The 26,724-nt window shown below is 46.5% G+C and overlaps 1 protein-coding gene across 1 annotated transcript in view; it reads right to left on the minus strand.

The window, feature by feature from the left end:
• Positions 1-26,724, minus strand: part of LOC148473395 (attractin-like protein 1) — a gene marked incomplete at both ends in the record, with an annotated part of 144,528 nt that overhangs the window by 55,870 nt on the left and 61,934 nt on the right. Inside the window, one exon of the mRNA XM_088459639.1 lies at positions 8,777-8,870. Coding sequence (XP_088315765.1) covers positions 8,777-8,870 — 94 coding nt within the window. The remainder of the gene's footprint in view (positions 1-8,776; positions 8,871-26,724) is intronic.

The following is a 26,724-nucleotide window of genomic DNA, read 5'->3' on the forward strand; positions in this document are numbered from 1 at the left end:
CTGTGGTCTCTGTATGTGCTCCTGTGCTCCCTGTGGTCTCTGTATGTGCTCCTGTGCTCTCTGTGGTCTGTGTAAGTGCCCCTGTGCTCCCTGTGGTCTCTGTATGTGCTCCTGTGCTCTCTGTGGTCTGTGTAAGTGCCCCTGTGCTCCCTGTGGTCTCTGTATGTGCTCCTGTGCTCCCTGTGGTCTCTGTAAGTGCTCTCTGTGGTCTATGTAGGTGCTCCTGTGGTCTCTGTAGCTGCTCCTCTGCTCCCTGTGCTCTCTGTAAGTGCTCCTGTGCTCCCTGTGGTCTCTGTAAGTGCTCTCTGTGGTCTCTGTATGTGCTCTGTGCTCTCTGTAAGTGCTCCTGTGCTCCCTGTAAGTCCTCTCTGTAGCTGCTCCTGTGCTCCCTGTGGTCACTGTAGCTGCTCCTGTGCTCCCTGTGGTCTCTGTAAGTGCTCTCTGTGGTCTCTGTAGGTGCTCCTGTGCTCTCTGTGGTCTCTGTAAGTACTCTCTGTGGTCTCTGTAGGTGCTCCTGTGCTCTCTGTGGTCTCTGTAGGTGCTCCTGTGCTCCCTGTGGTCTCTGTAAGTGCTCCTGTGGTCTCTGTAGGTGCTCCTGTGCTCCCTGTGGTCTCTGTAAGTACTGCTGTGCTCTCTGTAAGTGCTCATGTGCTCCCTGTGATCTCTGTAGGTGCTCCTGTGCTCCCTGTGGTCTCTGTAGGTGCTCCTGTGCTCCATGTGGTCTCTGCAGGTGCTCTTGTGCTCTCTGTGGTCTCTGTAGGTGCTCCTGTGCTCCCTGTGGTCTCTGTAGGTGCTTCTGTGCTCCCTGTGGTCTCTGTAGGTGCTTCTGTGCTCCCTGTAGGTGCTTCTGTGCTCCCTGTGGTCTCTGTAGGTGCTCCTGTGCTCCCTGTGGTCTCTGTAGGTGCTCCTGTGCTCTCTGTGGTCTCTGTAGGTGCTCCTGTGCTCCCTGTGGTCTCTGTAGGTGCTCCTGTGCTCTCTGTGGTCTCTGTAGGTGTTCCTGTGCTCCCTGTGGTCTCTGTTGGTGCTCCCTGTAGTCTCTGTAGGTGTTCCTGTGCTCTCTGTAGGTGCTCCTGTGCTCCCTGTGGTCTCTGTAGGTGCTCCTGTGCTTCCTATGGTCTCTGTAAGTGATCCTGTGGTCTCTGTAGGTGCTCCTGTGCTCCCTATGGTCTCTATAGGTGCTCCTGTGCTCCCTGTGGTCTCTGTGAGTGTTCCTGTGCTCCCTGTGGTCTCTGTATGTGCTCCTGTGCTCCCTGTGGTCTCTGTATGTGCTCCTGTGCTCTCTGTGGTCTGTGTAAGTGCCCCTGTGCTCCCTGTGGTCTCTGTATGTGCTCCTGTGCTCTCTGTGGTCTGTGTAAGTGCCCCTGTGCTCCCTGTGGTCTCTGTATGTGCTCCTGTGCTCCCTGTGGTCTCTGTAAGTGCTCTCTGTGGTCTATGTAGGTGCTCCTGTGGTCTCTGTAGCTGCTCCTCTGCTCCCTGTGCTCTCTGTAAGTGCTCCTGTGCTCCCTGTGGTCTCTGTAAGTGCTCTCTGTGGTCTCTGTATGTGCTCTGTGCTCTCTGTAAGTGCTCCTGTGCTCCCTGTAAGTCCTCTCTGTAGCTGCTCCTGTGCTCCCTGTGGTCACTGTAGCTGCTCCTGTGCTCCCTGTGGTCTCTGTAAGTGCTCTCTGTGGTCTCTGTAGGTGCTCCTGTGCTCTCTGTGGTCTCTGTAAGTACTCTCTGTGGTCTCTGTAGGTGCTCCTGTGCTCTCTGTGGTCTCTGTAGGTGCTCCTGTGCTCCCTGTGGTCTCTGTAAGTGCTCTCTGTGGTCTCTGTAGGTGCTCCTGTGCGCTCTGTGGTCTCTGTAGGTGCTCCTGTGCTCCCTGTGGTCTCTGTAAGTGCTCTCTGTGGTCTCTGTAGGTGCTCCTGTGGTCTCTGTATGTGCTCCTGTGCTCTCTGTGGTCTCTGTAAGTGCTCCTGTGCTCCCTGTGGTCTCTGTAGCTGCTCCTGTGTTCCCTGTGGTCTCTGTAGGTGCTCCTGTGGTCTCTGTAGGTGCTCCTGTGGTCTCTGTAGGTGCTCCTGTGGTCTCTGTAGGTGCTCCTGTGGTCTCTGTAGGTGCTCCTGTGCTCCCTGTGGTCTCTATAGGTGCTCCTGTGCTCCCTGTGGTCTCTGTAAGTGCTCCTGTGGTCTCTGTAGGTGCTCCTGTGCTCCCTGTGGTCTCTGTAAGTACTGCTGTGCTCTCTGTAAGTGCTCATGTGCTCCCTGTGATCTCTGTAGGTGCTCCTGTGCTCCCTGTGGTCTCTGTAAGTGCTCCTGTGGTCTCTGTAGGTGCTCCTGTGCTCTCTGTGGTCTCTGTAGGTACTGCTGTGCTCTCTGTGGTCTCTGTAAGTGCTCCTGTGCTCCCTGTGATCTCTGTAGGTGCTCCTGTGCTCTCTGTAGGTGCTCCTGTGCTCCCTGTGGTCTCTGTAAGTGCTCTCTGTGGTCTCTGTAGGTACTCCTGTGCTCTCTGTGGTCTCTGTATTGCTCCTGTGCTCTCTGTAAGTGCTCCTGTGCTCCCTGTGATCTCTGTAGGTTCTCCTGTGCTCTCTGTGGTCTCTATATGTGCTCCTGTGCTCTCTGTGGTCTCTGTAGGTGCTCCTGTGGTCTCTGTAGGTGCTCCTGTGCTCCCTGTGGTCTCTGTAAGTGCTCCTGTGGTCTCTGTAGGTGCTCCTGTGGTCTCTGTGGGTGCTCCTGTGCTCTCTGTGCTGTCTGTAGGTGAGATGGTGTCAGCAGTGAAGGGAGTTTGTCTGACATGGGCAGATCCGGACGTTCCATGGGTGAATGCAGCGTGGAGCAGAGATGCATCTGACTAGTTAGGACTACATGTAGCATATGTGTAGGGAGTCTCTCTGGTCCTCATGTTACAGGAGAATAAAATAAAAGTTTGTATTGATAAAAGTAGCGGCTTGACTTGTACTATCAGGACGCTATCTGCGCAGCTGCGTAATAACCCTGCAGAATGTCGCACTGAGAATCAGCACGACGGACGCAGCACAGTCCTGGCGGGGAAATAGGTGCACTACAATATATAGTATGTCAGATCTATCTACGGCCTCAGCTCGGCGGAGGGGTCTGTGTTACAGCTGATGTGTATAATTGCTACAAGGTATATTGAAAAATAAAGTGACAGTATTTAATCAACTGTGTAAGTTACCCCCTGGATTCATTATTATAAATAAATGGCGTAATTGCACAGTGCATTGGGGCCTCGGATCTCCCCGGTCTCACTTCTTAAAGACATTTTAACATCCTTCGCTTAGTAACATCACCCTGGCGAGATGAAATATTCCCCTACAAGGAAAACTACAATTAATCTGTGAAATGCTGTTTATTTCCTGAGGATGGGGAAGATAGACAGCAGCATAAAGAGCACATTAGATTTCTCAGCAAGTAATGGCTCTCTATCCGAGCAGCATTATGACACCGCAACAAATAGCTCTGAGTCCTGAGGTCAATAGTAGTTACTGCGGAGTAATCGCCAGCGCCATGTCAGCCAGAACCAATATCATTTGTCTGATGTCCAGCCTGCATTTTATCTATATTTTCTTATTAAACCTGTGACGTTCTGTGAAATTACAGAGATTTATGTGGCAGCGCTCAGACAACACTGTAACCATCCCGGTTCTCGCTTACCCTAACATCAAACGCTTGCTATAGAGATGAGGGGGGATGTTTTACTTATCACACTTTGCACCACCAGGAATTTGGCGTTCTGCATTCCGGGTTTTCACCCCCAACTAACCGCGAATTTGCCCAACGCTGTTTGTAAATTTCACACATTACACAGAATGGTGAAGTATTAACAGAACATGAAAAATTGGATCCTCTTCTCAATTTGCGCTAAACTCGGCAGACGTCACGTTTCAGGAGGCAGCCATGTTGTGTGTAGCGTGAGTTCAGGGTAAATCACATTGTGCAGACCGTGATGTTAGGTCTGTGGAAGGACACGTCCAGCGCAGGGGGAGGGAGAGGGGGGGTTGGCTGGAGGGATGAAGTTGTGAAACAGAAGGTTATTCGGTTTCTTATTCCAATAAGACATTTTTGTCTACTTAATCCTAGTTCCATGTGTTTCCTACATAAGGATCCCGACCAACACAAATACTGGGGCCCACGCACCCACAGGACCCTCCGCGCTCTGTGGTCTGCGATGCTGTGTGATTTCATGCACAATGTGACCTTCTGAGAAGAAAACCCCTCCAGCTACTCCTCACATGAAGGGCTGAATTACTAATTGCTGTAATTTCACCTCCCAAAACACATCTCCAGTGCTTGGCCGAGGGGGATTTCCTTCCACCATGGCTGGAGTTAAAGAGAATCATTCTGGCATTTTACGTTTTATTTCCACCCACACATTTCACGCTGTGGCCAGAAAAATTATTACATGTCCTTTAATCATATTAATTATACATAGTGCCACACAGGGGGTCAGCGAGAGAGTTCAGTGATACCACCAACTTAAGATGAGGACTTCGTGCCCCTACGGAATGTGTAAGGTTTGTTTTAGAGCAGCCAGGGACCGGAGAGCGAGTCTCCCCTGCCCTCAACTTTCACAAAGACAAATTCTTTCATCAGTCACAATACTGTAACACAATATTTAAAGGCCGTGAGGGACTGACAAACACTTGGGCCCCGAGATGAAATCATATGTGAGATGCAAGCAGCGTGATGCCATGAAACGCGTTATTAAAGTCCAAGGTCTAGTGTTACAGGAATGGAGAAAGGGTTTTATTCAAACAATGGTGATTGGGCAAAAAAAATAATTTCTTCATTTATACGAGTTAGTAGAATTCAAACAGACTTTTTAGCTGCCCTAATAAGATCTACATGTTGGATAAATGTACCCAGGACGCGCTCCGGTAACTCACTGAATAATTAGAGGACATGTATAATTTGTGTATAGGGAATTGTGCAAAAAAAAATAAAAATTCTGGTTCCAAATCCCACAGAAAGCAGCGAGTTATTAGTGATCATCGTACAAAGTTGCACTAGAACTTGGCGGGATGATCTGGTTTTATCACACACTTGCAGAGTTCTCGGAAATGTTATTAGTGTGGTCCAGTTATTCATGTTAGAGGTTGAAGCAAAGTCCGGGAAAGTATCATTTCATTATAACAAAGCCCCTTTACCCCTCCCTTAGCAAGACGCCATGTTCCCAGGACCCCAGCCCATTCAATGCCTCTCAGGACCCTACTTCCACTCACTAGTGCAGCACAATATCCTCAGTACTTAGACAGAAGACCTGAGCCCAGCTTTCTACACTCAGACGGGACAGCAGAGTACGAAGTGTGACATCACAAGTGATCAGCCAATGGGGGCGCATTTTACTAATTGGCAAAGGGGGTGAAACGATTCTAATATTACAAAATGTATATAATACAAACAATTCCTGTGTGACACTTCCTAATATTACAAAAATAATAATAATAATATTATTATATATATCTTACATAAATCAATCATATCTGTCATCTATCTATATCTCTTATATCTATCATCTATCGCATATCTATATATCTCTCATATATATCTATTTCATATATATCTATCTTCAATCTATATATCTCATATCTATCTATCTATCTTCAATCTATCTATATATCGCATATCTATCTAGAGTATATATCTATCTCAAATCTATCTATCATCATCTATCTCGTATCTATCTCTTATATATCTATCTATCTCGTATCTATCTCTTATGTATCTATCTCTTATGTATCTATATCTTATGTATCTATCTCATATCTATCTATCTCTTATGTATCTATCTCATATCTATCTCTTATGTATCTATCTCATATCTATCTATCTCATATCTATCTATCTCATATACTGTATATCTCATATCTATCTATCTCATATGTATCTATCTCATATCTATCTATCTATCTCGTATCTATCTATCTCGTATCTATCTATCTCTTATGTATCTATCTCTTATGTATCTATCTCTTATGTATCTCATATGTATCTATCTCATATGTATCTATCTCTTATGTATCTATCTCATATGTATCTATCTCATATGTATCTATCTCATATGTATCTATCTCTTATGTATCTATCTCGTATCTATCTATCTCATATCCATCTATCTCTTATGTATCTATCTCATATCTATCTCTTATGTATCTATCTCATATCTATATCTTATGTATCTATCTCTTATCTATCTCTTATGTATCTATCTCATATATATCTATCTCGTATCTATCTATCTCATATCCATCTATCTCATATGTATCTATCTCATATCTATCTCTTATGTATCTATCTCATATCTATCTCTTATGTATCTATCTCATATCTATCTCTTATGTATCTATCTCATATCTATCTCTTATGTATCTATCTCATATCTATCTCTTATGTATCTATCTCATATCTATCTCTTATGTATCTATCTCTTATGTATCTATCTCATATGCATCTATCTCATATCTATCTATTATGTATCTATATTTTATCTATCTATCTCATATCTATCTATTATGTATCTATCTCATATCTATCTATTATGTATCTATCTCATATCTATTATGTATCTATCTCATATCTATTTATTATGTATCTATCTCATATCTATCTCTTATCTATCTATTATGTATCTATCTCATATGTATCTAACTCTTATCTATCTCATATGTATCTATCTCTTATCTATCTATCTATCTCGTATCTATCTATCTCGTATCTATCTATCTCTTATGTATCTATCTCTTATGTATCTATCTCTTATGTATCTCATATGTATCTATCTCATATGTATCTATCTCTTATGTATCTATCTCATATGTATCTATCTCATATGTATCTATCTCTTATGTATCTATCTCTTATGTATCTATCTCGTATCTATCTATCTCATATCCATCTATCTCTTATGTATCTATCTCATATCTATCTCTTATGTATCTATCTCATATCTATATCTTATGTATCTATCTCTTATCTATCTCTTATGTATCTATCTCATATATATCTATCTCGTATCTATCTATCTCATATCCATCTATCTCATATGTATCTATCTCATATCTATCTCTTATGTATCTATCTCATATCTATCTCTTATGTATCTATCTCATATCTATCTCTTATGTATCTATCTCATATCTATCTCTTATGTATCTATCTCATATCTATCTCTTATGTATCTATCTCATATCTATCTCTTATGTATCTATCTCTTATGTATCTATCTCATATGCATCTATCTCATATCTATCTATTATGTATCTATATTTTATCTATCTATCTCATATCTATCTATTATGTATCTATCTCATATCTATCTATTATGTATCTATCTCATATCTATTATGTATCTATCTCATATCTATTTATTATGTATCTATCTCATATCTATCTCTTATCTATCTATTATGTATCTATCTCATATGTATCTAACTCTTATCTATCTCATATGTATCTATCTCTTATCTATCTCTTATGTATCTATCTCTTATGTATCTATCTCTTATGTATCTATCTCTTATGTATCTATCTCTTATGTATCTCATATGTATCTATCTCTTATGTATCTATCTCTTATGTATCTATCTCATATGTATCTATCTCTTATCTATCTCTTATCTATCTCTTATGTATCTATCTCATATGTATCTATCTCTTATGTATCTATCTCATATGTATCTATCTCTTTTGTATCTATCTCTTATGTATCTATCTCATATGTATCTATCTCTTTTGTATCTATCTCTTATCTATCTATTATGTATCTATCTATTATGTATCTATCTCTTATGTATCTATCTCATATCTATCTATCTCACATGTATCTATCTCATATGTATCTATCTCATATCTATCTCATATACTGTATATCTCATATCTATCTCATATACTGTATATCTCATATCTATCTATCTCATATACTGTATATCTCATATCTATCTCATATACTGTATATCTCATATCTATCTCATATACTGTATATCTCATATCTATCTGTCTCATATACTGTATATCTCATATCTATCTATCTCATATACTGTATATCTCATATCTATCTGTCTCATATACTGTATATCTCATAACTATCTCATATACTGTATATCTCATATCTATCTCATATACTGTATATCTCATATCTATCTGTCTCATATACTGTATATCTCATATCTATCTATCTCTCATATACTGTATATCTCATATCTATCTATCTCTCATATACTGTATATCTCATATCTATCTGTCTCATATACTGTATATCTCATAACTATCTCATATACTGTATATCTCATATCTATCTCATATACTGTATATCTCATATCTATCTGTCTCATATACTGTATATCTCATAACTATCTCATATACTGTATATCTCATAACTATCTCATATACTGTATATCTCATATCTGTCTCATATACTGTATATCTCATATACTGTATATCTCATATCTATCTATCTCATATACTGTATATCTCATATCTATCTCATATACTGTATATCTCATATCTATCTCATATACTGTATATCTCATATCCTGTATATCTCCTATCTATCTCATATACTGTATATCTATCTATGTTTATGGTGTATGCAGCTTACACACAACTCTTCCTAGCACATTAATAAAAATGTCACATCTATATTTATTAATGTAACTTGTTATTGTATTGCAGGTTCAGCCGCCCTGTAGGGGGTGGTTATGGGCACAGTGAGCGCCCACTCAGCTACCTTCTCACTAGCCGGTGCGAGCAGCGTGCTGGTGAACGCACAATCACACGGTGGTACTCACAGCTGGCAGTGGTCTCCTTTGATCCCCTTGGTTGTGCAGTGGCATTTTCCGGTCTGCATCTCACAAATACTGGCGTGTCCGTTACACTCACAGGCTGCAATGAGGAAAGGAGAACATGAGACAACCCATAAAGGCTTAGCACATGGTGTAATAGTGTCACCATTATTACATTATAGTACATTGTTATAGGTATCTATCACAGAACAGCACAGTGATAGTGTCAGAACTAAACAGCTGGGGTCATAGGCTCTATTTCAACCAGCACCCCATTGGTGTGGAGTTTGTATGTTCTCCCCATGGTTGGATGGGTTTCTTCTAGGTCAATAATTACATATTCTCTGTACAACACTGAGTGGCAAAGATAGATAGATAGATAGATAGATAGATAGATAGATAGATAGATAGATAGATAGATAGATAGATAGATAGATATGAGATAGACATATATGAGATAGATAGATTATAAATAGATAGATAGATATGAGATAGATAGATAGATAGATAGATAGACAGATAGATAGATAGATAAATAGATAGATATGAGATAGATGATAAATAGAAAGATATGAGATAGATAGATAGATAGATAGATAGATAGATAGATAGATAGATAGATAGATAGATAGATAGATAGATAGATAGATATGAGATAGATACAAAGATAGACAGATAGATAGATATGAGATAGACATATATGACATAGATAGATTATAAATAGATAGAGATAGATATGAGATAGATAGATAGATAGATATGAGATAGATAGATAAATATTAGATAGATAGATAAATATGAGATAGATAGATAGATAGATAGATAAATATGAGATAGATAGATAGATAAATAGATAAATATGAGATAGTGTGAGGACATGAGATGTGTGTTACAAATGTACTGGCAGCATCTCAGTCCTTGCAGAGATCAATTTACTTTTTAGTCCTTTTGTGTCCCCCATCCGTCTCCTAGTGTATGTGTGATCATTCTCAGAACACACATTTTCATTAGCATGTCTATTATGTACTGTAATAATGTAAGTTATTGAAATGTTTAATACTGTATAAGCCTTGATGTTAGCCTGGTCCATATGTCTGTGTTAGAGCAAGGTGACACCTCCCAAAACAAAAGACCCTCTAAGTTAAATCCCACCTCCCCAGGGGACGCTCAGGATTTACTCCTCCTTCCATTTGTCTGTTTTGTGTCTCACGTGAACTTGGTAGACTGAACGGAACCATCCCAGCAGGTGTTCGTCAGGGAAGTAATATCAGGAGGAGGTAGGAGAAAGTGACATCATAAGGGACTCGCACCAATCAGGAAACGGTGCAACCCCCCTGGGTGGTCACAATATCGTGGGAAATTGGAAGATTTTAAAACAGGTCACTGAAGGTAACTCCACATGTTAGTCGCTGACTTTGGCTAAGAGGCCTCGCTCTGCCAAGGTGCTAGTGGAACGCATCACCAGTTCTGTGGATTTATACTTGGAAATTCTGCAAGGACCTATACGCTATTCATTGCTGTGTGTTCTGTGATTAGCTTCTACTGCATGGGATCCTGGAAATGCTTGATTGTACCCAGGGACTATCACTGCTGTGTGATCTCTGATAGTTTCTACGTGTGGGGTCCTGGAAGTGATTGAGTGGACATACGCTATGCACTGCTGCGTGATCAGTGATAGTTTCTACTGTGGGGACTGAGGGTCTCTAGCTATTTCGTGGAATTGTTCTGGGACATTATACTCTATTGGGACTGCCTCTGTCTGGACTGCTACCTGTTTATTGCCCGTTCACTGGATTTACTGCTTGTCCTGACATATTATCTATTTCTGTGTGCTGTGGAAAAATAAACCATCACGTTGGTTTCATCTGCTCGGTGTCTGGGTGATTGAGTGAACCCCGTATCCTCACAGATAGATAGATAAATAGATAGATAAATATGAGATAGATAGATAAATAGATAGATAAATATGAGATAGATACAAAGATAGACAGAGATAGATGATAGATAGATAGATAGATAGATATGAGATAGACATATATGACATAGATAGATTATAAATAGATAGAGATAGATATGAGATAGATAGATAGATAGATAGATATGAGATAGATAAATATTAGATAGATAGATAAATATGAGATGGATAGATAGATAAATAGATAGATAAATATGAGATAGATAGACATTATTTTTTTTTTGCAATTAAGGTGATAAAATTTACAGGTTTCTATTAGTGAAGCAGGGCTGGCTCATTTATTTCTTTGTTCTTTAGATATAGATATATGGGAGATAGATATATAGATATATATGAGATAGATATATATGAGATAGATAGATAGATACAGTATATAAAACAGGCTGCATATTTGTACATCATATAGATCCTGAATGCATATATTACAGTATATACACACACACAGTATATACACTAAGGTTGTATATTATTACAGATATGAGAGCCGGGCCCATGTGCCAGTCACAGATGGAGAATGTGCCAATGTGGGAAGACATAACAATGATTTATCGCCACAGACTCGCAGAGAGACATGCCATGTTCCATCACACCTATATAAAGGTGCCGCGCCCGAGTCCTGCTACATAAAGAGACTACAGGACTGAGCGCAGTAACCTCACAGGAGACACAAACTAACATCTGCTTCTCTGCAATGGCACCATTTATGTGATGAACTACAGGTCTCAGGAGCTCATCAGATGAGCTGCGCTGGGTGAGAGAAGCAGATAATCACCTGTAATTATCAGGATTCTGACCACCCATAGCGACTGTCCTACAGAATTTTACCCCATCGCCCCATTCCAACAGCATCATACTACTATCTACAGACCACGCATAGACGTCACACAGGGCGTACAGCAAGCGAGATATTCCCCTATACACTACAGCTACACGCGGGGCCTGCGGGATGCACCGTTCTGATGCCTTAATGGGGCCTAAGTTACAGGGAGATGTCCTACAACAGCCGGGATGACAAGCTGGATGTGTGGCCTCTCTCAGTGCAGTGTTTAGTCTGTCTCTTGTGTAATGGTCTCTGCAGTATATTATATCTTACTTATATCGCGCCACAAGGGTCCTGCAGCGCCGCACATAGGTAAAACATTTCAGACATACAAAATTACAACCCGCAGATTACGTAGAAACCAGAAAATGGGAGAGGGCCCTGCCACGTTCTAGAGGATGGCACAGGGGGCCTGATTCAGACATGTACTAGGCTGATGTTTGTGCAGTTGATCGATTATCGTCTGCGCGATCATCTGAGTCGCCTGCATATGCGTCAATGTACATTACCGGAGCTGCTCGCAGTGACTATAAATTTGCAGCGTGATTGACAGCCAGGAAGCGCTCGGGGGTGGTAACTAGGAGTGGTGGAAAGGAACACAGGTGTGTCACAAGCGTTTCGGGGGCGTGTATCACCCTGCGACTGCGAGCCCATACACAATGAATATGGCTCCGGCATCTCAATTCCCACGGGCGTTCTGCGGGACCATAGGCTGCGACAATGACCTGTGACCAATGTCGTATCTATGTACGCAGATGCTAGGATTGGCTAAACCGTAGGTGGGCGTCTCAGCGTATCTCCCGGCGGCTGCGCCATTTGCATATTTTCGCATTGCAGCTGCAGAAACGTACGTAGCAACGGCGCCATTAGCGGAAAGGTCTGAATCAGGCCCATAATTACCAATTCCCCAGAGGACATCACCCTCCATACTGTCTCGCCAAACGCTGGCGCACTACAATTCATTTATTTTTTAGCTTTTAAAAAACTTTGGAACACAGGAAAAGGAGAATATTAGAGTGCAGCTGGGCGATACAGGAACAGTTCTGGGGACCTTTAAAGACAGGGACTGTCCTTGGAAGTTAGGGATAATTGTTAGCTATGCGTCTTGTCTTCTACGTACACGGCAAATGACTTGTTATTACAACCCCTAAATGTTCAGTAGTAAGCTCTTCTGCCCACTACTCGATGGAAGACGTACATCTTACCTAGAGGGCAGGTCTATTTGGAGGACGCATCCTAGGGGATTGTGCGCTGCACGCGCCCCCAGCATCGACGTCTTCAGGTGACTCTGAGTCATACGCAGCTCTGTCACGTCTGTCCCCGCGGCTGAACGGGCGCACCTGTGTGCCAACATGACGGCAGGATGAGCAGAAAGGCGCATGTTCAGAGATCCGGTATAAGATCCGAGCTCATAAGCCAGGGATCGTGCTGGAGCAAGTGCGCACTGAGGGCCTGATTCAGAGACAGACGCAAAGGCCATTACGGATGCACGTAGGAATCCATCGCAGAGTGAGTGACGGGAAGTCAGCGTTTGGGGGGTGGTCAGAGAAACGCAGGCGCGTCTGTCCATTTAAACGCTGTTACATGGGCGTGCATAAATTAGTCACTGCGACGGCATACGCAGCTCTGCGTGTCACAAGATGACCCAAGACTGTGGCTGGTCAGAGCTTCCGCAAGGTCAAGATGACCACCGATGTTCCCGATATTTACGCTGGTATGCGTCGTCGCACGCAGGTAAGATGGCAGCAGTGGGCGTCTTTATGCTCAGGTGATCTTTGCAGACATTAGCATATTTTCGCTGCTGCATTGCGTATGAATTCGCCGCTGTGATCGCATTAGCGTCCATGTGTGAATCAGACCCTGATACTGATGATGGCTAAGGAACCGAGTGCATGGATAGGTGCGCAGTGGTCACGTCGTGCGTACAACAATATCGCCAATATTTCTCTGTGCACACAATGGGTATGTAGTTACGGCCAACGTGCAGCCCCAGAACGTGCGCCCTGTGACAGGGAAACGTGCTGTGCTGTAAGCCCCTCGTTCTGTGATATAAGCCCTCTGTGTTATAAGCCCCTCGCTCTGTGACATAAGCCCCTCGTGCTGTGATGTAAGCCCCTCGCTATGATGTAAGCCCCTCGCTCTGTGATGTAACCCTCTCGCGCTGTGATATAAGCCCCTCGCTCTGTGATATAAGCCCCTCGCTCTGTGATATAAGCCCCTCGCTCTGTGATATAAGTTCCTCGCTCTGTGATGTCAGCCCCTCGCTCTGTGATGTCAGCCCCTCGCTCTGTGATGTCAGCCCCTCGCTCTGTGATGTCAGCCCCTCGCTCTGTGATGTCAGCCCCTCGCTCTGTGATGTCAGCCCCTCGCTCTGTGATGTCTGCCCCTCGCTCTGCTTTCTGATCATCAGAAGGTAAATCATCATTACAGCATGATGACAGAAGTAGAAATGGTCGCTGCTGAGTGGTGGCGCTAAAGCTGCTGGGCATGAATAATTAATAGCCTGAGACACCCGCTGTAGTCTGTTATACACAGCCAGGGAATAGCTGCAGGGCAGCAAAACACACAGCATTTACATTGGGGGAACGTGTCTATCTTACCTGCTCTAACCTACCAGTAACCAGGGAGACAGGACACTTACCTGCTCTAACCTACCAGTAACCAGGGAGACAGGACACTTACCTGCTCTAACCTACCAGTAACCAGGGAGACAGGACACTTACCTGCTCTAACCTACCAGTAACCAGGGAGACAGGACACTTACCTGCTCTAACCTACCAGTAACCAGGGAGACAGGACACTTACCTGCACTAACCTACCAGTAACCAGGGAGACAGGATACTTACCTGCTCTAACCTACCAGTAACCAGGGAGACAGGACACTTACCTGCCCTAACCTACCAGTAACCAGGGAGACAGGACACTTACCTGCCCTAACCTACCAGTAACCAGGGAGACAGGACACTTACCTGCCCTAACCTACCAGTAACCAGGGAGACAGGACACTTACCTGCTCTAACCTACCTGTAACCAGGGAGACAGGACACTTACCTGCACTAACCTACCAGTAACCAGGGAGACAGGACACTTACCTGCTCTAACCTACCAGTAACCAGGGACACAGGACACTTACCTGCTCTAACATACCAGTAACCAGGGAGACAGGACACTTACCTGCTCTAACCTACCAGTAACCAGGGAGACAGGACACTTACCTGCTCTAACCTACCAGTAACCAGGGAGACAGGACACTTACCTGCTCTAACCTACCAGTAACCAGGGAGACAGGACACTTACCTGCTCTAACCTACCAGTAACCAGGGAGACAGGACACTTACCTGCTCTAACCTACCAGTAACCAGGGAGACAGGACACTTACCTGCACTAACCTACCAGTAACCAGGGAGACAGGATACTTACCTGCCCTAACCTACCAGTAACCAGGGAGACAGGACACTTACCTGCCCTAACCTACCAGTAACCAGGGAGACAGGACACTTACCTGCCCTAACCTACCAGTAACCAGGGAGACAGGACACTTACCTGCCCTAACCTACCAGTAACCAGGGAGACAGGACACTTACCTGCTCTAACCTACCTGTAACCAGGGAGACAGGACACTTACCTGCACTAACCTACCAGTAACCAGGGAGACAGGACACTTACCTGCTCTAACCTACCAGTAACCAGGGAGACAGGACACTTACCTGCTCTAACCTACCAGTAACCAGGGAGACAGGACACTTACCTGCTCTAACCTACCAGTAACCAGGGAGACAGGACACTTACCTGCTCTAACCTACCAGTAACCAGGGAGACAGGACACTTACCTGCTCTAACCTACCAGTAACCAGGGAGACAGGACACTTACCTGCTCTAACCTACCAGTAACCAGGGAGACAGGACACTTACCTGCTCTAACCTACCAGTAACCAGGGAGACAGGACACTTACCTGCTCTAACCTACCAGTAACCAGGGAGACAGGACACTTACCTGCTCTAACCTACCAGTAACCAGGGAGACAGGACACTTACGTGCTCTAACCTACCAGTAACCAGGGAGACAGGACACTTACCTGCTCTAACCTACCAGTAACCAGGGAGACAGGACACTTACCTGCTCTAACCTACCAGTAACCAGGGAGACAGGACACTTACCTGCTCTAACCTACCAGTAACCAGGGAGACAGGACACTTACCTGCTCTAACCTACCAGTAACCAGGGAGACAGGACACTTACCTGCTCTAACCTACCAGTAACCAGGGAGGCAGGACACTTACCTGCACTAACCTACCAGTAACCAGGGAGACAGGACACTTACCTGCTCTAACCTACCTGTAACCAGGGAGACAGGACACTTACCTGCACTAACCTACCAGTAACCAGGGAGACAGGACACTTACCTGCCCTAACCTACCAGTAACCAGGGAGACAGGACACTTACCTGCTCTAACCTACCAGTAACCAGGGAGACAGGACACTTACCTGCCCTAACCTACCAGTAACCAGGGAGACAGGACACTTACCTGCTCTAACCTACCAGTAACCAGGGAGACAGGACACTTACCTGCTCTAACCTACCAGTAACCAGGGAGACAGGACACTTACCTGCCCTAACCTACCTGTAACCAGGGAGACAGGACACTTACCTGCCCTAACCTACCAGTAACCAGGGAGACAGGACACTTACCTGCCCTAACCTACCAGTAACCAGGGAGACAGGACACTTACCTGCTCTAACCTACCAGTAACCAGGGAGACAGGACACTTACCTGCCCTAACCTACCAGTAACCAGGGAGACAGGACACTTACCTGCTCTAACCTACCAGTAACCAGGGAGACAGGACACTTACCTGCTCTAACCTACCAGTAACCAGGGAGACAAGACACTTACCTGCTCTAACCTACCAGTAACCAGGGAGACAGGACACTTACCTGCACTAAGCTACCAGTAACCAGGGAGACAGGACACTTACCTGCTCTAACCTACCAGTAACCAGGGAGACAGGACACTTACCTGCCCTAACCTACCAGTAACTAGGGAGACAGGACACTTACCTGCTCTAACCTACCAGTAACCAGGGAGACAAGACACTTACCTGCTCTAACCTACCAGTAACCAGGGAGACAGGACACTTACCTGCCCTAACCTACCAGTAACCAGGGAGACAGGACACTTACCTGCACTAAGCTACCAGTAACCAGGGAGACAGGACACTTACCTGCTCTAACCTACCAGTAACCAGGGAGACAGGACACTTACCTGCACTAACCTACCAGTAACCAGGGAGACAGGACACTTACCTGCCCTAACCTACCAGTAACCAGGGAGACAGGACACTTACCTGCCCTAACCTACCAGTAACCAGGGAGACAGGACACTTACCTGCTCTAACCTACCAGTAACCAGGGAGACAGGACACTTACCTGCCCTAACCTACCAGTAACCAGGGAGACAGGACACTTACCTGCTCTAACCTACCAGTAACCAGGGAGACAGGACACTTACCTGCTCTAACCTACCAGTAACCAGGGAGACAAGACACTTACCTGCTCTAACTTACCAGTAACCAGGGAGACAGGCCACTTACCTGCACTAAGCTACCAGTAACCAGGGAGACAGGACACTTACCTGCTCTAACCTACCAGTAACCAGGGAGACAGGACACTTACCTGCTCCAACCTACCAGTAACCAGGGAGACAGGACACTTACCTGCTCTAACCTACCAGTAACCAGGGAGACAGGACACTTACCTGCCCTAACCTACCAGTAACCAGGGAGACAGGACACTTACCTGCCCTAACCTACCAGTAACCAGGGAGACAGGACACTTACCTGCACTAACCTACCAGTAACCAGGGAGACAGGACACTTACCTGCTCTAACCTACCAGTAACCAGGGAGACAGGACACTTACCTGCTCTAACCTACCAGTAACCAGGGAGACAGGACACTTACCTGCCCTAACCTACCAGTAACCAGGGAGACAGGACACTTACCTGCACTAAGCTACCAGTAACCAGGGAGACAGGACACTTACCTGCTCTAACCTACCAGTAACCAGGGAGACAGGACACTTACCTGCCCTAACCTACCAGTAACCAGGGAGACAGGACACTTACCTGCACTAACCTACCAGTAACCAGGGAGACAGGACACTTACCTGCTCTAACCTACCAGTAACCAGGGAGACAGGACACTTACCTGCCCTAACCTACCAGTAACTAGGTAGACAGGACACTTACCTGCTCTAACCTACTAGTAACCAGGGAGACAGGATACTTACCTGCTCTAACCTACCAGTAACCAGGGAGACAGGCCACTTACCTGCGCTAACCTACCAGTAACCAGGGAGACAGGCCACTTACCTGCTTTAACCTACCAGTAACCAGGGAGACAGGCCACTTACCCGCTTTAACCTACTAGTAACCAGGGAGACAGGCCACTTACCTGCTTTAACCTACCAGTAACCAGGGAGACAGGCCACTTATCTGCTCTAACCTACCAGTAGCCAGGGAGACAGGCCACTTACCTGCTCTAACCTACCAGTAACCAGGGAGAGACAGGCCACTTACCTGCCCTAACCTACCAGTAACCAGGGAGACAGGCCACTTACCTGCTCTAACCTACCAGTAACCAGGGAGACAGGACACTTACCTGCTCTAACCTACCAGTAACCAGGGAGACAGGACACTTACCTGCTCTAAGCTACCAGTAACCAAGGAGACAGGCCACTTACCTGCTCTAACCTACCAGTAACCAGGGAGACAGGACACTTACCTGCTCTTACCTACCTGTAACCAGGGAGAGACATGACACTTACCTGCTCTAACCTACCAGTAACCAGGGAGAGACAGGCCACTTACCTGCACTAACCTACCTGTAACCAGGGAGACAGGACACTTACCTGCTCTAACCTACCAGTAACCAGGGAGACAGGACACTTACCTGCTCTAAGCTACCAGTAACCAGGGAGACAGGCCACTTACCTGCTCTAAGCTACCAGTAACCAGGGAGACAGGCCACTTACCTGCTCTAACCTACCAGTAACCAGGGAGACAGGACACTTACCTGCTCTTACCTACCTGTAACCAGGGAGAGACATGACACTTACCTGCTCTAACCTACCAGTAACCAGGGAGAGACAGGCCACTTACCTGCACTAACCTACCAGTAACCAGGGAGACAGGACACTTACCTGCTCTTACCTACCTGTAACCAGGGAGAGACATGACACTTACCTGGTCTAACCTACCAGTAACCAGGGAGAGACAGGCCACTTACCTGCACTAACCTACCAGTAACCAGGGAGACAGGACACTTACCTGCTCTAACCTACCAGTAACCAGGGAGACAGGACACTTACCTGCTCTAAGCTACCAGTAACCAGGGAGACAGGCCACTTACCTGCTCTAACCTACCAGTAACCAGGGAGACAGGACACTTACCTGCTCTTACCTACCTGTAACCAGGGAGAGACATGACACTTACCTGCTCTAACCTACCAGTAACCAGGGAGAGACAGGCCACTTACCTGCTCTAACCTACCAGTAACCAGGGAGAGACAGGACACTTACCTGCTCTAACCTACCAGTAACCTGGGAGACAGGCCACTTACCTGCTCTAACCTACCAGTAACCAGGGAGAGACAGGCCACTTACCTGCCCTAATCTACAAGTAACCGGGGAGACAGGCCACTTACCTGCACTAAACTACCAGTAACCAGGGAGAGACATGACACTTACCTGCCCTAATCTACAAGTAACCAGGGAGACAGGACACTTACCTGCTCTAACCTACTAGTAACCAGGGAGACAGGCCACTTACCTGCTCTAACTTACCTTTAAAATGGGAAGGACCTAATTGACGAATGACAGAAGACAGGACCAAAGCAAGAATCTCATGGGGCCTTCTCTGACCACAGCCAAAGTTCTTTAGGACCTACCTAGCCAGTACCCTAGGAATCCAGACCACATCCACAAGCCTGTGGCCACCTTGCACAGAGGACCCTGGGGATGCTCCCCTCCCTGCTTGGGCCCTTGAGGGTCCCGCTGGATCAGGAGAATACCAGGCTCCAGAACTGGGCATCCTCACATATCTTCATGAACCAGATCTCCGCCTGTGCTCAGAGGTAGGCGCGTGTTACCTGCTAGGGGGCGTAATAGTGGCACCTAATAGAGGGCAAGACTGATGATCGCAGCTAGTAGCAAACCAGGTGCGCAGGCTGCAGTCACAGCGCTGGGCACTCCTCCAGACGCAAACAGCACTGCATATGGGCGAATACGCTGCGCACATTATTTCACTGCACGCTTCTTTAGTGCAATCTTTGCCCGATTTGCATCCAACTCTGCATTAGGCTGACAATCCTCTTTTTCGTACTCACATAATTATCTTTTCCCACAACACAGAGTTGGTTTATTTTTTGCATCTGCTAAAATCTCACTTACAGCAATGGAAGCAAGTCGTTCACTCATCGTCTCCCATCAGGCGGAGCAAAGCCTCCTTATCTGGCTGCACCAAAGCATCTGCTTCCCAGCTTATTAATGATATCACGCACAACGTCACAAGCATTTATTCTGAACATAGCTTTGAACAGTCAAACATTACCTTTATGCTGTGTATTTTATCCCGATTAAATAAATTACAATGTGTATTTGTAACAGACTAGGTGGCACTAATATGCCTCCTATTCAGGAATAGGATTAAAAAGGAGCCGTGTGTGTCCTGCAGGAAGTAAGAAAGCTCAGAGAGGAGCCGTGTGTCCTGCAGGAAGTAAGAAAGCCCAGAGAGGAGCGGCGTGTCCTGCAGGAAGTAAGAAAGCTCAGGGAAGAGCCGTGTGTCCTGCAGGAAGTAAGAAAGCCCAGAGAGGAGCGGCGTGTCCTGCAGGAAGTAAGAAAGCTCAGGGAAGAGCTGTCTGTCCTGCAGGAAGTAAGAAAACTCAGGGAGGAGCCGTGTGTCCTGCAGGAAGTAAGAAAGCTCAGGGAAGAGCTGTCTGTCCTGCAGGAAGTAAGAAAACTCAGGGAGGAGCCGTGTGTCCTGCAGGAAGTAAGAAAGCTCAGGAAAGAGCCGCGTGTCCTGCAGGAAGTAAGAAAGCTCAGGGAGGAGCGGCGTGTGTCCTGCAGGAAGTAAGAAAGCTCAGAGAGGAGCCGCGTGTCCTGCAGGAAGTAAGAAAGCTCAGGGAGGAGCCGCAAATCCTGCAGGAAGTAAGAAAGCTCAGAGAGGAGCCGTGTGTCCTGCAGGAAGTAAGAAAGCTCAGAGAGGAGCCGCGTGTGTCCTGCAGGAAGTAAGAAAGCTCAGAGAGGAGCCGCGTGTCCTGCAGGAAGTAATAAAGCTTAGAGAGGAGCCGCGTGTGTCCTGCAGGAAGTAAGAAAGCCCAGAGAGGAGCCGCTTGTCCTGCAGGAAGTAAGAAAGCTCAGAGAGGAGCCGCGTGTCCTGCAGGAAGTAAGAAAGCTCAGAGAGGAGCCGCGTGTCCTGCAGGAAGTAAGAAAGCTCAGAGAGGAGCCGCGTGTCCTGCAGGAAGTAAGAAAGCTCAGAGAGGAGCCGCGTGTCCTGCAGGAAGTAAGAAAGCTCAGAGAGGAGCCGCGTGTCCTGCAGGAAGTAAGAAAGCTCAGAGAGGAGCCGCGTGTCCTGCAGGAAGTAAGAAAGCTCAGAGAGGAGCCGTGTGTCCTGCAGGAAGTAAGAAAGCTCAGAGAGGAGCGGCGTGTGTCCTGCAGGAAGTAAGAAAGCTCAGAGAGGAGCCGCGTGTCCTGCAGGAAGTGAGAAAGCTCTGAGAGGAGCCACGTGTGTCCTGCAGGAAGTAAGAAAGCTCAGAGAGGAGCCGCAAATCCTGCAGGAAGTAAGAAAGCTCAGAGAGGAGCCGTGTGTCCTGCAGGAAGTAAGAAAGCTCAGAGAGGAGCCGCGTGTGTCCTGCAGGAAGTAAGAGAGCTCAGAGAGGAGCCGCGTGTCCTGCAGGAAGTAAGAAAGCTTAGAGAGGAGCCGCGTGTGTCCTGCAGGAAGTAAGAAAGCTCAGAGAGGAGCCGCGTGTCCTGCAGGAAGTAATAAAGCTTAGAGAGGAGCCGCGTGTGTCCTGCAGGAAGTAAGAAGGCCCAGAGAGGAGCCGCGTGTCCTGCAGGAAGTATGAAAGCTCAGAGAGGAGCCGTGTGTCCTGCAGGAAGTAAGAAAACTCAGAGAGGAGCCGCGTGTCCTGCAGGAAGTAAGAAAGCTCAGAGAGGAGCCGCGTGTCCTGCAGGAAGTAAGAAAGCTCAGAGAGGAGCCGCGTGTCCTGCAGGAAGTAAGAAAGCTCAGAGAGGAGCCGCGTGTCCTGCAGGAAGTAAGAAAGCTCAGAGAGGAGCCGCGTGTCCTGCAGGAAGTAAGAAAGCTCAGAGAGGAGCCGCGTGTCCTGCAGGAAGTAAGAAAGCTCAGAGAGGAGCCGTGTGTGTCCTGCAGGAAGTAAGAAAGCTCAGGGAGGAGCCGTGTGTGTCCTACAGGAAGTAAGAAAGCTCAGGGAGGAGCCGCGTGTGTCCTGCAGGAAGTAAGAAAGCTCAGGGAGGAGCCGCGTGTCCTGCAGGAAGTAAGAAAGCTCAGAGAGGAGCTGTGTGTGTCCTGCAGGAAGTAAGAAAGCTCAGAGAGGAGCCGCGTGTCCTGCAGGAAGTAAGAAAGCTCAGAGAGGAGCCGCGTGTGTCCTGCAGGAAGTAAGAAAGCTCAGGGAGGAGCCGCGTGTCCTGCAGGAAGTAAGAAAGCTCAGAGAGGAGCCGCGTGTCCTGCAGGAAGTAAGAAAGCTCAGAGAGGAGCCGTGTGTCCTGCAGGAAGTAAGAAAGCTCAGAGAGGAGCTGTGTGTGTCCTGCAGGAAGTAAGAAAGCTCAGAGAGGAGCCGTGTGTCCTGCAGGAAGTAAGAAAGCTCAGAGAGGAGCCGCGTGTCCTGCAGGAAGTAAGAAAGCTCAGAGAGGAGCCGCGTGTCCTGCAGGAAGTAAGAAAGCTCAGAGAGGAGCCGCGTGTCCTGCAGGAAGTGAGAAAGCTCTGAGAGGAGCCGCGTGTCCTGCAGGAAGTAAGAAAGCTCAGAGAGGAGCGGCGCGTGTCCTGCAGGAAGTAAGAAAGCTCAGAGAGGAGCCGCGTGTCCTGCAGGAAGTAAGAAAGCTCAGAGAGGAGCCGTGTGTCCTGCAGGAAGTAAGAAAGCTCAGAGAGGAGCGGCGTGTGTCCTGCAGGAAGTAAGAAAGCTCAGAGAGGAGCCGCGTGTCCTGCAGGAAGTAAGAAAGCTCAGAGAGGGGCCGCGTGTCCTGCAGGAAGTAAGAAAGCTCAGAGAGGAACCGCGTGTCCTGCAGGAAGTAAGAAAGCTCAGAGAGGAGCCGTGTGTCCTGCAGGAAGTAAGAAAGCTCAGAGAGGAGCCGCGTGTGTCCTGCAGGAAGTAAGAAAGCTCAGAGAGGAGCTGTGTGTCCTGCAGGAAGTAAGAAAGCTCAGAGAGGAGCCGCGTGTGTCCTGCAGGAAGTAAGCTCAGAGAGGAGCGGCGTGTGTCCTGCAGGAAGTAAGAAAGCTCAGAGAGGAGCGGCGTGTGTCCTGCAGGAAGTAAGAAAGCTCAGAGAGGAGCGGCGTGTGTCCTGCAGGAAGTAAGAAAGCTCAGAGAGGAGCCGCGTGTCCTGCAGGAAGTAAGAAAGCTCAGAGAGGAGCCGTGTGTCCAGCAGGAAGTAAGAAAGCTCAGAGAGGAGCCGCGTGTGTCCTGCAGGAAGTAAGAAAGCTCAGAGAGGAGCCGCGTGTGTCCTGCAGGAAGTAAGAAAGCTCAGGGAGGAGCCATGTGTGTCCTGCAGGAAGTAAGAAAGCTCAGAGAGGAGCGGCGTGTGTCCTGCAGGAAGTAAGAAAGCTCAGAGAGGAGCCGCGTGTCCTGCAGGAAGTAAGAAAGCTCAGAGAGGAGCCGTGTGTCCTGCAGGAAGTAAGAAAGCTCAGAGAGGAGCCGTGTGTCCTGGAGGAAGTAAGAAAGCTCAGAGAGGAGCCGCGTGTGTCCTGCAGGAAGTAAGAAAGCTCAGGGAGGAGCCATGTGTGTCCTGCAGGAAGTAAGAAAGCTCAGAGAGGAGCGGCGTGTGTCCTGCAGGAAGTAAGAAAGCTCAGAGAGGAGCCGCGTGTGTCCTGCAGGAAGTAAGAAAGCTCAGAGAGGAGCCGCGTGTGTCCTGCAGGAAGTAAGAAAGCTCAGAGAGGAGCTACCTATTGGCTATCGAGGAGCTTAGCAGTGTGGTAGTGCCTTGATCGAGGGCTAAATATTTTTGCTTTTAGTGTAAGTCAGTATCATTTACTGCAAAGCTTCCAATTATTAAAGGCTGATTTTTGTTCTATATTCAGAGATTGCCTTTCTTTGCACACAACACAAGGCATTGACAAAATGGCTGTTACCGGAGCAAATTCCCTGTCACAAATGTTTATATTTTACACGACATACAAAAATAATATGTCGATAAAACTCCATGAAGACTGTTAATAGAAGCATTGTTATGGCGTCTAGGCTGGGTACAATTCTGCCCCTGGTGGTGAGACCTGAAAAGTACATACTAATAGACTATGCTATTAATATTTTCTCTTCGATTCTCTTGAAGCCATTTGCCAATTTCACGACTCCATACCTGTTAAATACCACTCTCAATGTCCAACACTGGCAAGTTTTAATACATTAAGTCTCATATACATTTCCATACACGTATTAATATAATCACGTCTCTGCACATTAGAGCTATCGCCTACAGGCCTCTCTTACAGTATAATGTGCCCCTCTCTGCAGGAGAGTTTTTTCTAAAGCAAAGTCTTATTATAGGTGTTTAAATAATAGTCTCGGTGCAGCATTGGCGCTCCATTGTATCACCTACAGCAGGGAATGTAGAACACCAGGCGGGTTCTCTCTCTCTTTACATCTTCCTTACAATTTAATCCCAAAGCACCAACCCGGCCTTGTTCTTCTAAGCTCGTACCTTTATGTTATCTGCAGGAATATAACGCCACAGGGGGCTGCTCTCAGCCTGTGTGACTGGTACCTAACCCAGGCCCTCCACCACCGGTGTGTACACCTGTCCTCAGCTACCCCAGGAATATCAGGCGTCCCAGCTCCCTCTCATTAGTGCCTCTGCACCTCATCATTGTACACTGACTGCAATAAGTAATGATTTTACTCTTACAGGAAAGTTTCCGACTTCGGTAAAGACATTATTATATTAATGGTTACTTTACGCAGGGAGCCATTGGTGTGGTCTCCAATCCCTATATTTTCTGTCTAATCCCACTTTTTAATCTCATTTGTGTGTGACAATGGCCTCAATCGGACATGGCTCAGTGTGGGTGTGACACATATAATGCTGTACACATAGGGGCTGGTTCTGAGTCAGACGCAAAGCGGAAGCGATTGCTTGATGCCGCGGAAGCCATATTTACTACCTTATGCTAATGTGAATTTCCGTAGGGCTAATGGGGCAATCCGTGCAGCTTCAAGTGGGAAACCACTCCGCCCACTGCGTTTACATCCACAGCCGCAACCGTCATATTGGCGCTGTCACCAGTCCAATGCTGAATGTAAGCTATACATATGGGGGCACAGTGTAAGGCATACATATGGGGGCACGGTGTAAGGAATACATATGGGGGCACGGTATAAGGAATACATATGGGGGCACGGTGTAAGGCATACATATGGGGGCACGGTGTAAGGAATACATATGGGGCACAGTATAAGGAATACATATGGGGGCACGGTATAAGGAATACATATGGGGGCACGGTGTAAGGAATACATATGGGGGCACGGTGTAAGGTATACATATGGGGGCACGGTGTAAGGTATACATATGGGGGCACGGTGTAAGGTATACATATGGGGGCACGGTGTAAGGTATACATATGGGGGCACGGTGTAAGGTATACATATGGGGGCACGGTGTAAGGAATACATATGGGGGCACGGTGTAAGGTATACATATGGGGGCACGGTGTAAGGAATACATATGGGGGACAGTGTAAGGAATAAATATGGGGGCACGGTGTAAGGAATACATATGGGGGACAGTGTAAGGAATAAATATGGGGGGCACGGTGTAAGGTATACATATGGGGGCACGGTGTAAGGTATACATATGGGGGCACGGTGTAAGGAATAAATATGGGGGCACAGTGTAAGGTATACATATGGGGGCACGGTGTAAGGTATACATATGGGGTTACGGTGTAAGGTATACTTATGGGGGCACGGTGTAAGGTATACATATGGGGGCACGGTGTAAGGTATACATATGGGTGTACAGTGTAAGGAATACATATGGGGGTACAGTGTAAGGAATACATATAGGGTCACAGTGTAAGGTATACATATGGGGGTACAGTGTAAGGAATACATATGGGGGTACGGTGTAAGGAATACATATAGGATCACAGTGGAAGGTATACATATGGGGTCACATTGTAAGGAATACATACGGGGGTATAGTGTAAGGAATACATATGGGGGTACAGTGTAAGGTATACATATAGGGTCACAGTGTAAGGAATACATATAGGGTCACAGTGTAAGGAATACTTATAGGGTCACAGTGTAAGGTATACATATGGGGTCACAGTGTACGGTATACATATGGGGGTACGGTGTAAGGTATACATATGGGGGCACAGTGTAAGGTATACATATGGGGGCACAGTGTAAGGTATACATATGGGGACACAGTGTAAGGTATACATATGGGGACACAGTGGGCCTGATTCAGAGCCGGACGCTATTTGCGCTCGTTCGTTCAGAAAAAGGGGCCGGCTATTTAAATTGAGGGCTCGCTCTTTGCGGTCTGTTGACGCCTCTATGTCTGAGCGAGCGAGCGAACGAAACATGCGCTCGCTATTTTTTAAAGACGCCCCCTGGCCGCTCGCATCCTACGTCATCTCCGCTATTTATTAGATTATTCGAGTACATCGAAAGGCGTCTGAACTGCTCGCAGTGCTTGTGGTTGGATTTTCCTACCGCAATCTTGCGAACAGTTCAGGCTAAGAGACAACCAAGTGACGTGGTCGATGACGCTGCTTTGTTAATTATGCACACCCTTAAAACGCCCGTTTTGACAGTTTGGCACGCCTGCGTTCTGATCTCCACTCCCCGTTTTCAAGCACCTTCCCCTGTTACCACCCACAAACGCCTCATCCTGTCACTCAAATTAGCAGGCACTCGCTAT

The sequence above is a fragment of the Taudactylus pleione genome, unplaced genomic scaffold, assembly GCF_031769625.1.
Source record: "Taudactylus pleione unplaced genomic scaffold, aTauple2 ptg000920l, whole genome shotgun sequence".
Classification (NCBI taxonomy): Eukaryota; Metazoa; Chordata; class Amphibia; order Anura; family Myobatrachidae; genus Taudactylus; species Taudactylus pleione.